Here is a 15,136-nt window from a genome sequence, read left to right as displayed (position 1 = left end):
TATCTTAAGTCTCTCTTTTAAATCCTGATTCTAATGCCGGGTTCCCTATCTCCTCTACATCGACTTCTGTTTTCTCTTCTATCACATCATACAAATTTCCCTTTGATGTAGGCCTTCAGTGTACTCTTTCTACCTGTCCGCTCTCTCCTTATTGCCGTATCTACTACATTAGAGAACTTCAAGCTTATCTCTCCATTCCTTATTACTTGCGTGTCCCACTTCTTTGCGTATTGATTATTCCTGACTAATCTCTTAAACTTCAGCCTACTCTTCTTCACTACTAAATTGTGATCTGAGTCTTTATCTTCTATACTGATCAGTCCAGTTCAATATCCTCATGCATTTCCCCTATCTCTGCATCGTAGGGTTGGTATACATGAACTATCGTTGTCGGAGTTCGTTTGCTTTCAGTTCTGATGAGAGCAACCCTATCACTGAACTATTGGCCGGCAGCGGTGGGCCAGCGGTTCTAGGCGCTTCAGTCCGGAACCGCGCGGCTGCTACGTTTGCAGGTTCGAATCCTGCCTCTAGCATGGATGTGTGTGATGTCCTTAGGTTAGTTAGGATGAAGTAGTTGTAAGTTCTAGGGGACTGATGACCGCAGATGTTTAGTCCCATAGTGCTCAGAGCCATTTGAAGCATTCTGAACTGAACTATTTATAGTAACGCACTCTCTGCGCTACCTTCCTATTCATAGCGTTCTACCTTTCTCTGCTGCTGCCGTTATTTCCCTATAATCATCTGATCAGAAATCCTTATTTCCGTTCCATTTCACTTCACTGACCCCCACTACATCTAGTTTGAGCCTCTGCATTATCTTTTTCAGATTTTCTAGCTTCCCTATCACGTTTCCACGTTCAAACTTCTGACATTCCGACCCCGACTCGTAGAACGTTATCCTTTCGTTGATGATTCAATCTTTTTCTCATAGTCACCTCCCCATTGGCAGTACCTCCGCCTTGGCAGTCCCTTCCCAGATATCCGAAGGGGTGGGGGGAGGGGGGAGGGCTAGTCTGAGATCTAGCAATGGAGACATCATCATGACATCTTTCCAGTTACAGTCACATATCTTGTGGTTACGCATTATGTGTTTTTAATACAGCGATTATCATTGCCTTCTGTATCCTCATGCCGTTGATAATTGCTGATTCTTCCACCCGGGCAGTTTCCCAGCCCGAGGGCAAGAGAGCGTCTGAATCTCTGTCCGCTCCTCCGCCCTCTTTGAAAGGGCCATTGGCAGAATGAGGATGACTGGAGATCTTCGGTCGCCAGTGCTGATCAGTTTTATTCAAAGTCTAAATGGTGGCGGGGTTCAAACCCGGAATCGAGGACATTTTCATTGCTACTCAAACAGGACACTCCTAGACATCGGATACACTCTGTACGTTGACACTTAAATGAAGGTATCTGTGTAGAGCTTGCTTTATAGTGACTTACATGTACAGCTCGGCGGCGTTGACGTATAGGCGTAATCGGGGCAGGGCGCCTGCTGCACTGTCTGTGGAGCGGCGGTCCTCCAGCACTGCCAACCGTCCCATGTGTGAGGGCATTGTCCTTCCCCACCTGGAAGCAGATATTGTGTTGTTTAGCCCTTTCTTGTCGTTCGTTCCGCTCTTTTGTCCTACGAAGTTCAGCTTTTCCTTTGCTACCTGAAACAGATTCTCTGTTATTTACAATGTAAGAGACAGATCGGAGAGAGAATCAGACACATAAAATAATTATTTAACCACTCATTCTAATACCTTTAAATGAGCGAAATAAGGATACAAGATGAAAAGTGGTGAAAAGCCATGAAAAATGAGACAAAAGTAAAAACTAGTAAGAATCTAATTACAAAATGGATCCATTTTATGCTCAGTATACCACGACCAGGAGTTGGAAAGATAAAACATCAATAGTCACATTAAGCTTGTGATCTAACTTGATCTGAAAAAGCCCCAATAGTACCTTATCATACAAAATACACTGATGAGCTAAAACATTATGGTCACACGAAAAAGCAGTGATTCTGCGTGGCAAAGATTTGACAAGCCATTGGTAGGTTTCCGGAGATGTGGAGGTATGCCAGGCCAAGATCGAATCCGCCCAGCGGTTTAACAATGAGGGGTCGGACTGCCGGCCAGCCTGGATGTGGTTTTAGGACGTTTCCACGTCACACTAAGTGAATACCGGACTGTTTCCCACGTTTCGCCACAGATATACGTTACGCAAACATTTAGATGACTTTCTCACACTTGCACGCGGAATTTACTCTACACACGGACAGGTGGGTACACTGATTCTGGCCTGGGAGCTGAATAGGAGACTGGTGACCTTAGCTGACTGGTCTCCTTAAATACACTACTGGCCATTAAAATTTCAACACCACGAAGATGACGTGCTAAAGACGCGAAATTTAACAGAAAGGGAGAAGATGCTGTGATATGCAAATGATTAGATTTCAGAGCATTCACACAAGGTTGGCGCCGGTGGCGACGCCTACAACGTGCTGACATGAAGACAGTTTCCAACCGATTTCTCATACACAAACAGCAGTTGACCGGCGTTGCTCGGTGAAACATTGTTATGATGCCTCGTGTAAGGAAGAGAAATGCGTAGCATCACGTTTCTGACTTTGATAAAGGTCGAATTGTAGCCTATCGCGAAAGCGGTTTATCGTATCGCGACATTGCTGTCGCGTTGGTCCAGATCCAAACACTGTTAGCAGAATATGAAATCGGTGGGTTCAGGAGGGTAATACGGAACGCCCTACTGGATCCCAACGGCCTCGTATCACTAGCAGTCCAGATGACAGGCATCTTATCCGCATGGATGTAACGGATCATGCAGCCATCTCGATCCCTGGTGCAACAGATGGGGACGTTTGCAAGACAACAACCGTCTGCACGAACATTTCGACGACGTTTGCAGCACCATGGACCATCAGCTCGGAGTGGCTGCAGTTACCCTTGACGCTGCATCACTGACAGAAGCGCCTGCGATGGTGTACTGAAGGACGAACCTGGGTGCACGAATAGCAAAACGTCATTTTTACGGATGAATCCAAGTTCTGTTTACAGCACATGATGGTCACATCCGTGTGTGGCGACATAGCGGTGAATGCACGTTGGAAGCGTGTATTCGTCATCACCATACTGGCGTATCACCCGGCATGATGGTATGGGGTGCCATTGATTACACGCCTCGGTCACCTCTTGTTCGTACCGACGGTACTTTGAATAATGGACATTACATTTTAGATGTGTTACGACCCAAGACTCTCCCCTTCATTCGATCCCTGCGAAACCCAGCATTTCAGCAGGATAATGCACGACCGCATGTTGCAGGCCCTGTACCTTTCTGGATACATAAAATGTTCGAATATTGCCCTGGCAAGCATATTCTTCAGATCTCTCACCAACTGAAAACGTCTGGTCAATGGTGGCTGAGTAACTGGATCGTCACAATACGCCAATCGCTACTCTTGATGAACTGTGTAGTATCGTGTTGGAGCTGCATGGGCAGCTGTACCTGTACACGCCATCCAAGCTCTGCTTGAGTCAATGCCCAGGCGTATCAAGGCCGTTATTACGGCCAGACGTGGTTGTTCTAGGTACTGATTTCTCAGGACCTATGTACCCAAATTGCGTGAAAATGTTATCACATATCAGTTCTAGTAAAATATATTTGTCCAATGAATACCCGTTTATCATATGCATTTCTTCTTGGTGTAGCAATTTTAATTGCCAGTAGTGTATTTATTTAGCATCAGTGTCTACTCACAGGTCCCGCAATTCCCGTAAATGATAGGCACGTGGTTTGAAGGTATGGAGCTGGATGCAGCAGCTTCCCAGATGGGTTCCATTGCGTTCAGATCATTTAAATTTCGTAGCTCAAGACGTCAACGTCATTTCACTGCCACGTTCCCCAAACCACTGCAGCGCCAATCTGGCCTTGTAACATGGACAGTTATCCTGCTGGAAAATGCTATCGACGTTGAGAAAGATATCAAGCATTAAGGGGTGCAGTTGGTCCGCAGCAACGTTCTCGATGTCCACAGCTATCATTGTGCCTTTGATTACTATGACTTGATTACTATAAAAGCCAAGGTGAGTGTCCACCATAGCATAACGCAGCTCCCACCATTCCTGCATCCGTGGTGTGGTGCATGTTCCGAGCAATTGTTCAACTGAACGACAGCGTATCTGGACTCAACCATCGGCCCGGTATAACAAGTAACGTGACCCAGTATAACAAGAAACGTGATTCATCAGATAAAGCGACGATTCTGTACGCATTGCAGTAGTAATTGACGATGTTGTTTGGTGAACATGCGAACGCGTAGCGGTCCTCTGCTATGGTGCTCCATGTTCAACAATATTTGCTGAATGGTGTGCTTTGAAACAGTTGTATTTGCACGTGCATTGTACTCTGTTGTCAGATGTGCCACAGAGAGCAGCTTATCCTGCTTTACAGAATGGGAAAGCCTGCGAATTCCACGTTTTGTATCAGTTCATCCATTACACTGGGAAGATGCGGTCGAGGAACATTCAAGAAATACGCGATACTGGTCCTGTCAGTATTGGAAACCTATTTCTTTGAACCACAGATACTTTTCTGAAAAGGAATAAGCTATTACCTTTAGTGATAGTGCACACTGAATGAACAGAAAACGTTCCTCCCTGGTCTTCCCAGTTTTAAAGTGTACATTTAGATTCGACAGTTAACGTATTAAGCTCAATTTCATTTGTTATGGCATATTCAGTACCACATAACTCTGGTATAGAGCCAACTACGCACTCCAAGTTTCACACAAAATTGTAAACAACATTGTCTGATAAAGCACAAACTGCAACCACCCATTACTTAATGAGCAGTAAGTGGATTAAGTGAGATATATTTGATCAGGTATACGTTTCTTCTGTTAGTTATTACTTCATACTGGAATTAATAACGATTACCAATTAGTACACTGAAAAAAGAATGAGACACAGTCCTTAAATAATTATATGTTATAGTAAAAAAGCACGATAGACTTCAAGACATTGGTCCATTCTTATTCCTAACACTTACCCTGGTCAGAAATCGCGCTTGCACAACATGCCTCTGCTGCCCTATAACAGCTCACCCAGTTGTCAAAGAAACGGTCTTCAACAAATGAGGCTGCTATCATCTTACTAGCTCTTGGGTCGTCTGGATTGAAGAATACTGGGACTGTTTTGTTTGCCTGAAACATTGGCACATCACATTGAAAGTTATTGAAAATACAAGATATATCAAAGGTTAAACAGTATGCAGACATACATAATGGAATTGTACTAGTGCAAGTGGAAGCAGACTGTCACCATAACAGGTTAAGCTACATGGCTGCCATCAGAAATAACCTCCATTTATAGATAATACCTTTTACAAACTACTGTTACTGTACAGTTGAAGGTGATTTCCTGAATTTTTATTTAAGTATGTAAAGTATAGAAAACAAAGGGAGATCTTAAAATTGTGGATTACTTCTCATTTAGATTAGTTCTAAGCTACTTGAACTATAAAATTTTTGTATCACACTTACAAGTTCATTAGATTTTATAAAATTGTTCACACACACACACACACACACACACACACACACACACACACATATATATATATATATATATATATATATATATATACATATACAAACAGAGTTCATATATATATATATATATATCTCATGAGCATCAGTGCTGTGATATTTATAACATCCTAGCTCGAACAGGAACAGGAACAGCGATATGGGAAAAACGCGTTTTTTGTGGGAGTTGTATTGGTTGCATTATTGAATTGTGTTGCATAAGCTAAATGTGCTAATGAGTATAGATGGGAACAGGATAGACAAAGTGAGATGGAGGGGGAAATTGACAGAGGAGGGAGTAGATGTAATGTATAGAGGTATGGTTTATTGGCTGCTTTATTGAATTGTGTTGCAGAGGCTAAATGTGCTAATGAGTATAGACGGGAACAGGATAGACAGAGTGAGATGGAGGAGGAAATTGACAGAGAGGAGGGAGTAGATGGAATGTATAGAGGTATGGTGGACATGTGGAAAAAAGAAGAGGGAAGGTTGACCTGGATAAAGGGAGAGGGAGGTTGATGTGGTCAGAGCGGGGGGGGCGAGGAGGATATGATAAGAGACTAGGGGGTGGAGTAAATGAACCAAGGAAGGGGGAGGTGGAGATTAAGAGACAGAGAGATTGGGAAGGAGAAGGTAGACAGATAGCAGTGGAAGGATGAGATGAACAGACAAAGGGAGGAAGAAGCGGAAAGAGAGAAGGGGAGGAGGAAACGTGTTCATTATATGTGTCTAATGTGTAAGACGGCAAAGCCTTGGAGAAAAGACAAGTATATCTACACTGGTGTCAAAAATTAAAGCAATAAACAGAAATTTTTCAAGGTTGCGATCATTTTGCCACAAAACAGTATAAACAAGCGATAGTACAGTAGATACAATGTAAATAATGCAGAACGTAATCAACTGCAACATAAATAACGGAAGACAAAAATGTTCTTTGTTTTTTTTTCGACTTAACGCATTTGAATACATGTTCTGACAACTGCTTAACGTGCTCAGTATGGGGTGTGACCACCTCTTGCACCAATACAGGACTGACAACGATGGGACGTGCTCTGAATAATGTCATCAGTCTCATGTTGAGGTAATAACACCCATTCTTCTTGCAGCGCCACTCAGAAGTCTTGGAGAGTGGTTGGTGGATGCTGACACGATGCAAACTGTCTCCCTAGTGCATCCCAGACATGCTCTATGGGTTTCAAATCGAGAGAGCGAGCAGGCCACTACATCCGTGTAATATCCTCCGTTTCCAAAAAAAAACATCAACCACCTGTGCTCTATGAGGTCGAGCATTATCATCCATCAATACGAAATCTGAACCCACAACACCTCACAACAAACCCGCATGAGATCTCAAGATCTCCTCACAGTTCCTGGCAGCAGTTAAATCTTGCTGATTCCTATGGCCCTCCACAGCAGAGAGTCTGTAGACGCCTTCTCTCTGCCATACTACACCGTCTGTGATTGTGTGTGGATGTGGGACTACCCTGCTTGACAGTTGCTCTGACGTCATTGTTGGCGTTGTTGCCCACTGATCGGAATGCCATCTTCCTTGCAGAACACAATCGTAATGACATCTTTGACAGTTTGTATGATTATATCCTGAATTAGTCACAGGATGGGGAAATAGGAGATTTTTGCTTTAATTTTGGACACCAATGTACATAAAGTAACTTCACTTTAATTCTGTCTCACAGTTATGAATGTTGTACTCAGTTTTATACGAAATGCTGAAAGTAATTTGAAATGAAATTAATAAATAAACACCTGCTTCATAACATAATCTTCGCTTCAGATTACAATGTCATGCATTGTCACCTGCCTACGCTCTTGTTTCTCAGAGAAGAATAGCCCCCCCCCCCCCCGACCAAATCCTTTGTTATCCCATAAATAGCCAGGATGTGGTTTCTCCTCTGTGGTCATCTGCTTTTTATTCTTTTCTTTCTTTCCAGTCAACGTATATTATCCCGTTTATGACAAAAGGGAATCATGTAAAAATTCATTCTCAGAATCCTCTCTTAAAATAATCACTTGAGCATTCTTAACTCATATACAGACAGAATTGGGACATTGGTAAATTCTACATCTACATCTACATGACTACTCTGCAATTCACATTTAAGTGCTTGGCAGAGGGTATGCATTCAGCATACTTTATTTCTTCCAGTCGGCTTTGCCATACCTGGAATCAGGATACACCTTTTTGTCGTTTTGACATCTGCCTGATGCAGACGTTATTTATTTTTACTCGCCCAGTAATTTGACATCTATATGGCATCTTCTGTGACTTAAATTTATTTCTGTAAAGTATAATATCAAGCTTACAATCATTTAAAGAGAATACCCTTTTTCTTATGGGTGAGGTAGAATACATCAACCGAACAGAAAAATGTATAGAAGAGATCATTAAAATAATCAGTGCTCTCACCATGAGAACCAAAGAAACATAAAGAAACTTCCAAAAATCTTCAAAATTACAATCACGATAACTGGAGCCATATACATGACACAGATGAATTCCAAAGCACCCAATCTCAGTAGTTTACCAAAGATACGTTCTGTCCAATTTCACCAGTAGTTAATATCAGAAATGCACCATGTTACCACCTAGCTAGATACACACATACTGTACTACAGAAATTGTACACATTCACGAATAACAGAAAGTTACAAATCACCAAGAGACTAATGGAAAAAAGATATAAATGTACCATAAACAGGAAACCTGATATCTTTTGACATCACAGGCATGTACACAAAAATGCCGGTAGGAGGAACAATCAGCACTGGTAAATAACAACTGACAAATAAGAGAACACAACAAATGCACAAGAAGAAGTCATATCTTTAAAAAGATTGCCTAACAATAAGCTCCCCAGCCTCCCCCCCCCCTCCCCCCCATGAACCATGGACCTTGCCGTTAGTGGGGAGGCTTGCGTGCGTCACCGATACACATAGCCGTACCGTAGGTGCAACCACAACGGAGGGGTATCTGTTGAGAGGCCAGAGAAACGTGTGGTTCCTGAAGAGGGGCAGCAGCCTTTTTAGTAGTTGCAGGAGCGACAGTCTGGATGTTTGACTGATCTGGCCTTGTAACACTAACCAAAATGGCCTTGCTGTTCTGGTACTGCGAACGGCTGAAAGCAAGGGGAAACTACAGCCGTAATTTTTCCCGAGGGCATGCAACTTCACTGCATGGTTAAATGACGATGGGGTCCTCTTAGGTAAAATATTCCGGAGGTAAAATAGTCCCCCATTCGGATCTCCGGGCGGGGACTACCCAAGAGGACATCGTTATCAGGAGAAAGAAAACTGGCATATTACAGATCGGAGGGTGGCATGTCAGATCCCTTAATCGGGCAGGTAGGTTAGAAAATTTAAAAAGGGAAATGGTTAGGTTACAGTTAGATATAGTGGGAATTAGTGAAGTTCGGTGGCAGGAGGAACAAGACTTTCAGCCAGATGAATACAGGGTTATAAAAATAAAATCAAATAGCGGTAATGCAGGAGTGCGGCTAAGCTACTACAAACAGCATAGTGAACGTATTGTAGTGGCCAAGACAGACACGAAGCCCATGCCTACTACAGTAGTACAAGTTTATATGCCAACTAGCTCTGCAGATGACGAAGGAATTGATGAAATGTATGACGAGATAAAATAAATTATTCAGATAGTGAAGGGAGACGAAAATTTAATGGTCATGGGTGACTGGAATTCGACATTGGAAAAGGGAGAGAAGGAAACACAGTAGGTGAATATGGATTGGCGATAAGAAATGAAAGAGGAAGCCGTCTGGTAGAATTCTGCACAGAGCATAACTTAATCATAGCTAACACTTGGTTCAAGAATCATAAAAGAATGTTGTATACATGGAAGAATCCTGGAGATACTAAAAGGCATCTGGTAGATTATATAATGATAAGACATAAAAGAAGGCTGTATACATGGAAGAAGCTTGGAGATACTGACAGGTTTCAGATAGATTATGTAATGGTACGACAGAGATTTAGGAACCAGGTTTTAAATTGTAAGACACTTCCAGGGGCACAAACCGTTGGTTATGACCTGTAGATTAAAACTGAAGAAACTGCAAAAAGGTGGGAATTTAAGGAGATGGGACCTGGATAAACTAAAAGAAGAGGTTGTACGGAGTTTCAAGGAGAGCATAAGGGAGCAATTCACAGGAATGGGGGAAAGAAATACAATAGAAGAAGAATGGGTAGCTTTGAGTGATGAAGTAGTGAAGGCAGCAGAGGATCAAGTAGGTAAAAAGACGAGGGCTAGTAGAAATCCTTGGGTAACAGAAGAAATATTGAATTTAATTGATGAAAGCAGAAAATATAAAAATGCAGGAAATGAAGCAGGCAAAAAGGAATACAAACGTCTCTAAAATGACATCGACAGGAAGTGCAAAATGGCTAAGCAGGGATGGCTAGAGGACAAATGTAAGGATGTAGAGGCTTATCTCACTAGGGGTAAGATAGATACGGCCTACAGGAAAATTAAAGAGACCTTTGGAGAAAAGAGGACCACTTGTATGAATATTAAGAGCTCAGATGGAAACCCAGTTCTGACCAAAGAAGGGAAAGCAGAAAGGTGGAAGGAGTATATAGAGGGTCTATACAAGGACGATGTACTTGAGGACAATATTATGGAAATGGAAGAGGATGTAGATGAAGATGAAATGGGAGATACGATACTGCGTGAAGAGTTTGACAGAGCACTGAAAGACCTGAGTCGAAACAAGGCCCCTGGAGTGGACAACATTCCATTGGAACTACTGACGGCCTTGGGAGAGCCTGTCCTGACAAAACTCTACCACCTGGTGAGCAAGATGTATGAGACAGGCGAAATACCCTCAGACTTCAAGAAGAATATAATAATTCCAATCCCAAAGAAAGCAGGTGTTGACAGATGTGAAAATTACCGAACTACCAGTTTAATAAGTCACAGCTGCAAAATACTAACGCGAGTTCTTTACAGACGAATGGAAAAACTAGTAGAAGCCGACCTCGGGGAAGATCAGTTTGGATTCCGTAGAAATGTTGAAACACGTGAGGCAATACTGACCCTACGACTTATCTTAGAAGGGCAAACCTACGTTTCTAGCATTTGTAGACTTAGTGAAAGCTTTTGACAATGTTGCAATGTTACTGGACAGGGAGCGAAAGGCTATTTACAATTTCTACTGAAACCAGATGGCAGTTATAAGAGTCGAGGGACATAAAGGGAAGCAGTGGTTGGGAAAGGAGTGAGACAGGGCTGTGGTCTATCCCCGATGTTATTCGATCTGTATATTGAGCAATCAGTGAAGGAAACAAAAGAAAAATTCGGAGTAGGTATTAAAGTCCATGGAGAAGAAATAAAAACTTTGAGGTTCGCCGATGACATCGTAATTCTGTCAGAGACAGCAACTGACTTGGAAGAGCAGTTGAACGGAATGAATAGTGTCTTGAAAGGAGGATATAAGATGAACATCAACAAAAGCAAAACGAGGATAATGGAATGTAGTCGAAATAAGTCGGGTGATGCTGAGGGAATTAGATTAGGAAGTGAGACGCTTAAAGTAGTAAAGGTGTTTTGCTATTTGCTGAGCAATATAATTGATGATGGTCGAAGTAGAGAGGATATAAAATGTAGACTGGCAATGGCAAGGAAAGCGTTTCTGAAGAAGAGAAGTTTGTTAACATCGAGTATAGTTTTAAGTGTCAGGAAGTCATTTCTGAAAGTATTTGTATGGAGTGTACCCATGTATGGAAGTGAATCGTGGACGATAAATAGTTTAGAAAAGAAGAGAATAGAAGCTTTTGAAATGTGGTGCTACGGAAGAATGCAGAAGATTAGATGGGTAGATCACATAACTAATGAGGAAATATTGAAACGGATTGGGGAGAAGAGAAGTTTGTGGCACAACTTGACCAGAAGAAGGGATCGGTTGGTAGGACATGTTCTGAGGCATCAAGGGATCACCAATTTAGTATTGGAGGGTAGCGTGGAGGGTAAAAATCGTAGAGGGAGACCAAGAGATGACTACACTAAGCAGATTCAGAAGGATGTAGGTTGCAGTAGATACTGGGAGATGAAGAAGCTTGCACAGGATAGAGTAGCATGGAGAGCTGCATCAAACCAGTCTCAGGACTGAAGACTACAAAAACAACAAGCTCATGAGTAATGGTCTACTTGAGAACATATTTGCGAACCACACTGAAAACAAAAAATTCACGGAAATTATACATACAAAATAATACAAGATTATATACCGGTAACAGTACGTGGACAACGTCATTTTCTTGATAGACGAAACAGACTGGTTCTTCCAAATAACACAAATTTTGGATCGGAAACACGAAAAACAACAAGCAGAGCTTGAAAACGTGGTAAGAGGATACACATTTTATGTATCTGACGTAGTGATTACTTTCTGTTTTGATTCAACAAACGTTTGCCCATCTGAGATACTCTAGTCATGAATCTGTAATTCGCGCCACGTCTTGCTTCCTGACCCGCCCAGCCAGTTTCGTTAGGGATGATATCGAGGAAGCACAAGCTCGGATTAGGGAAGGGTGGAGAAGAAAATTGGGCTTTTCGTTTCGAAGGAACCACCCTGGCATTTGCCTTAAACGATTTAGGGAAATCACGGAAAATCTTAATCAGGATGGTTGAACGTGAGCTTGAACTGTCGTCCTCCCGAATGAGAGTCCAGTGTGCTAGCCACTACGCTACGCTACCCCGCTCGTTGGGCTGATCTCGAGCTGGCGCTTGGATAGGGGGCGCGGTTGGTGGCGTTCGTGACGCTGGGGGCGCCATTCCGATCGTGGATGAGACAGCGCGAGACGAGAGCAAGATGGACTGACCAGCGGACGAGCCAGTAAATAGTTGGGCACAGAAGTTGCGAGCAGCGGCGCGCAGTGGACTTCATTCCGGTGGCAGCACTGGACGACCGTCCTGAGTTGTCTTGTGGATTGCAATCCACTGTTTGTGATACCGCGCGTACCGTAAGCACAGCCGTCCATGCTTTAAGTTGGCGCCCCATGGAGCTTCTTTGCTGGACCTCTCTAAAGATCGGCGTAGGGCCAGCCACTGTGTGGACACAAACAATCCAGTGGTCGAGAGGACGACGATTTCACTGGAGATGCGAACAAGGGCTTCAGATTACAGGAGGAGCAATAACCGTGTGCTTTAACGGCCGACAGCAGTAATTTGGTCAGTCGAGTGACGCGACATAGCATGCAGTGAAGAGTACAGGCTGTGCACTGAGTGCATCGTACGGTCCGTAATATTATACGTGGAAGGTCTGGACTTACAGTGGGGCATGTTATTGTTGTTCTGTGGTGGTATACTAGCCACGCAGATGTCTACTCGAAGTGAGAGCTATATTCACTATGTTTACATGGACTCCCAAAACCGGATTTCGTAAAGAATTTCCCAATCGATTCTGGAAATCCGTTTGTTGCTACCAGTTTTCCATTTCCACAATCGGTTTTCGCTACTGTTTAAACGCACAACCGTTTTTGAAAAGAGCTGTCAGGTTACGATTTGTTTTTAAAAAATTTCGGCTCATATAGACGGGGTGACGTTTTGCACAGCGAAGGAGAAGTAGAAATATTACACTGAGCATGAAGCCGTCTACTTCTAATACAGTATTTAAATGAAGAGAATTGCGATTGTGGCGAAAAAATCAGAAACTGGAACAGATGATTTTCAGACGCCATATTTGACCGGGCCAGCAAATCTGCTTCACGTCTTAACATGTAAACGCGACAGCGAAAAACAGTTTCCGAAATTCGGCTTTCGTCTTTCGGATGATGTGTCGCATGTAACACATGACTGTAAGTCTGCAGTTTTTCGTGACTGTTTCACTGAAGTTAAAAATCTTCTGAGTTGTAAGACCGCGTCATAGTTCTTCTAAATGGTCGACATATCGACCGCTGTGCTGGGATCTTCTTCAGGATCTTGTGGTGTCCACTGTTGTTTTAAATTAACAGCGGACAACAAAACATCCTGAAGAAGATCCCAGCAGAGGTATCGAAACGTCGATTGTGCAGAAGATATATGACGCAGCCTAATAACACAGAAGAATTTAACTTCAGAGAGCTGTATTGATTTGGTTATTTGCGTGCTGTGAGAGTGATTGACTCCGTATGTGCCACTGTGCAGAAGGATATCGTGATAGTCTTACACTGCGAGTGTTACTGATTTTGTTTAATCCACTGTATCGCAAATTATCTTATTATTTTACCGCGTGACACTGAACTGTTTTGTATGTCATACTGTACAGAAAATTGTATTCGAAATTTTCATAGATAGTGCTGTAGATGATATATGCTTGACATTGCCAAGTTAGATTAATGTAGAAACAGAAGTACAACTCCAAACAGCCAAGATCGCTAGTGTACAGTATTTATTGTTATGACCGGTTTCAGCAGACTACGTTGGTATCATCAAATCTTCAGCAGTTCGTTTCACTGAGTCTCGACCAAATGCATGTTATACCGTATCATATCACAGAACGATCTTTCATGAACATGAGAGCAATAGTATATCAGGAAGTCAAGCATAAAATAAGTATTCCATAAAACCATGTCTTTGTCTGCAGGTCCACGAACATAATCACTGGAATATGTAGGTTGTTTTATGTAATTGTCATTGAATGCTTGACTTGCTGATAAACTATTGTTCTATAATGTTATATGGTATAGGATCTATTTGGTCAAGATTAAGAGAAATGTGCTGTAGATGGTATACCGCCAGTGGTATACATTCTACCCACCACTTCCTCAGTGATTTTATAAATTACGATGAAGTGATATCTAACCCTACTGCCTTATTTGACCTTAAGCCGTCCAAAGCTCTTTTAAAATCTGATTCGATACTGGATCACCTATCTAATCCCTGTCTTCTCCTGTTTCAACTTCTGTTACGTCATCAGACACGTTTCCCTCTTCTAGAGGCCTTCAATGTACTCTTTCCACCTATCCACTGTCTCCTCTGTATTCAGCAATGGAATTCCAAGTGCAATATTAATTTTAGCGTCATTGCTTTCAATTTCATCGAGAGTTGTTTTGACTTCCCTATATGCTGAGGCAATCCTTCCGACAATCATTTATTTTCCGATTTCTTCACATTGTTCATTTTGCCTTAGCTTCACTGCACTTCCTGTTTATTACATTCCTAAGTGAGTCGTATCGCTGTATTCCTGAATTTCCTTGAACATTTTAGTACTGCACTCTTCCATCGATCAACTGAAATATTTCTTGTTACCCATCTTTTCTTCGCAGTTACCTTCTTCGTACCTATTTTTTTCCTTCCAGCTTCTGAGACTGACCTTTTTAGAGATGTCCACTCTTCTTCAACTGAACTGACTATGAGCTATTCCTTATCGTAGTATCTATAGCCTCACAGAATTTCGAGAGTACGTCTTCATTCCTTTGCACTTCCATATCCAGCTTCTATGTGCATTGTTTTTTTGACTACCCTCTTAAACTTCATTCTACTCTCCATCACTACTAAATTCTGATCTGGGTCTGTATTTGCTCCTGGAGACATCT

General features: G+C 42.3%; 1 protein-coding gene across 1 annotated transcript in view; it reads right to left on the bottom strand.

Moving 5' to 3' along the window:
• The window catches only part of LOC126311851 (calcitonin gene-related peptide type 1 receptor-like), a 243,435-nt gene that overhangs the window by 81,594 nt on the left and 146,705 nt on the right, over positions 1–15,136 (bottom strand). Inside the window, exons 3-4 of the mRNA XM_049992237.1 lie at positions 5,053–5,206; positions 1,438–1,563 (exon numbers count right to left, since the gene is read on the bottom strand). Of these exons, the coding sequence (XP_049848194.1) occupies positions 1,438–1,563; positions 5,053–5,206 (280 nt within the window). The remainder of the gene's footprint in view (positions 1–1,437; positions 1,564–5,052; positions 5,207–15,136) is intronic.

The sequence above is a fragment of the Schistocerca gregaria genome, chromosome 1 (assembly GCF_023897955.1).
Source record: "Schistocerca gregaria isolate iqSchGreg1 chromosome 1, iqSchGreg1.2, whole genome shotgun sequence".
Classification (NCBI taxonomy): domain Eukaryota; kingdom Metazoa; phylum Arthropoda; class Insecta; order Orthoptera; family Acrididae; genus Schistocerca; species Schistocerca gregaria.
This window is presented reverse-complemented; position numbering and strand designations above follow the sequence as displayed.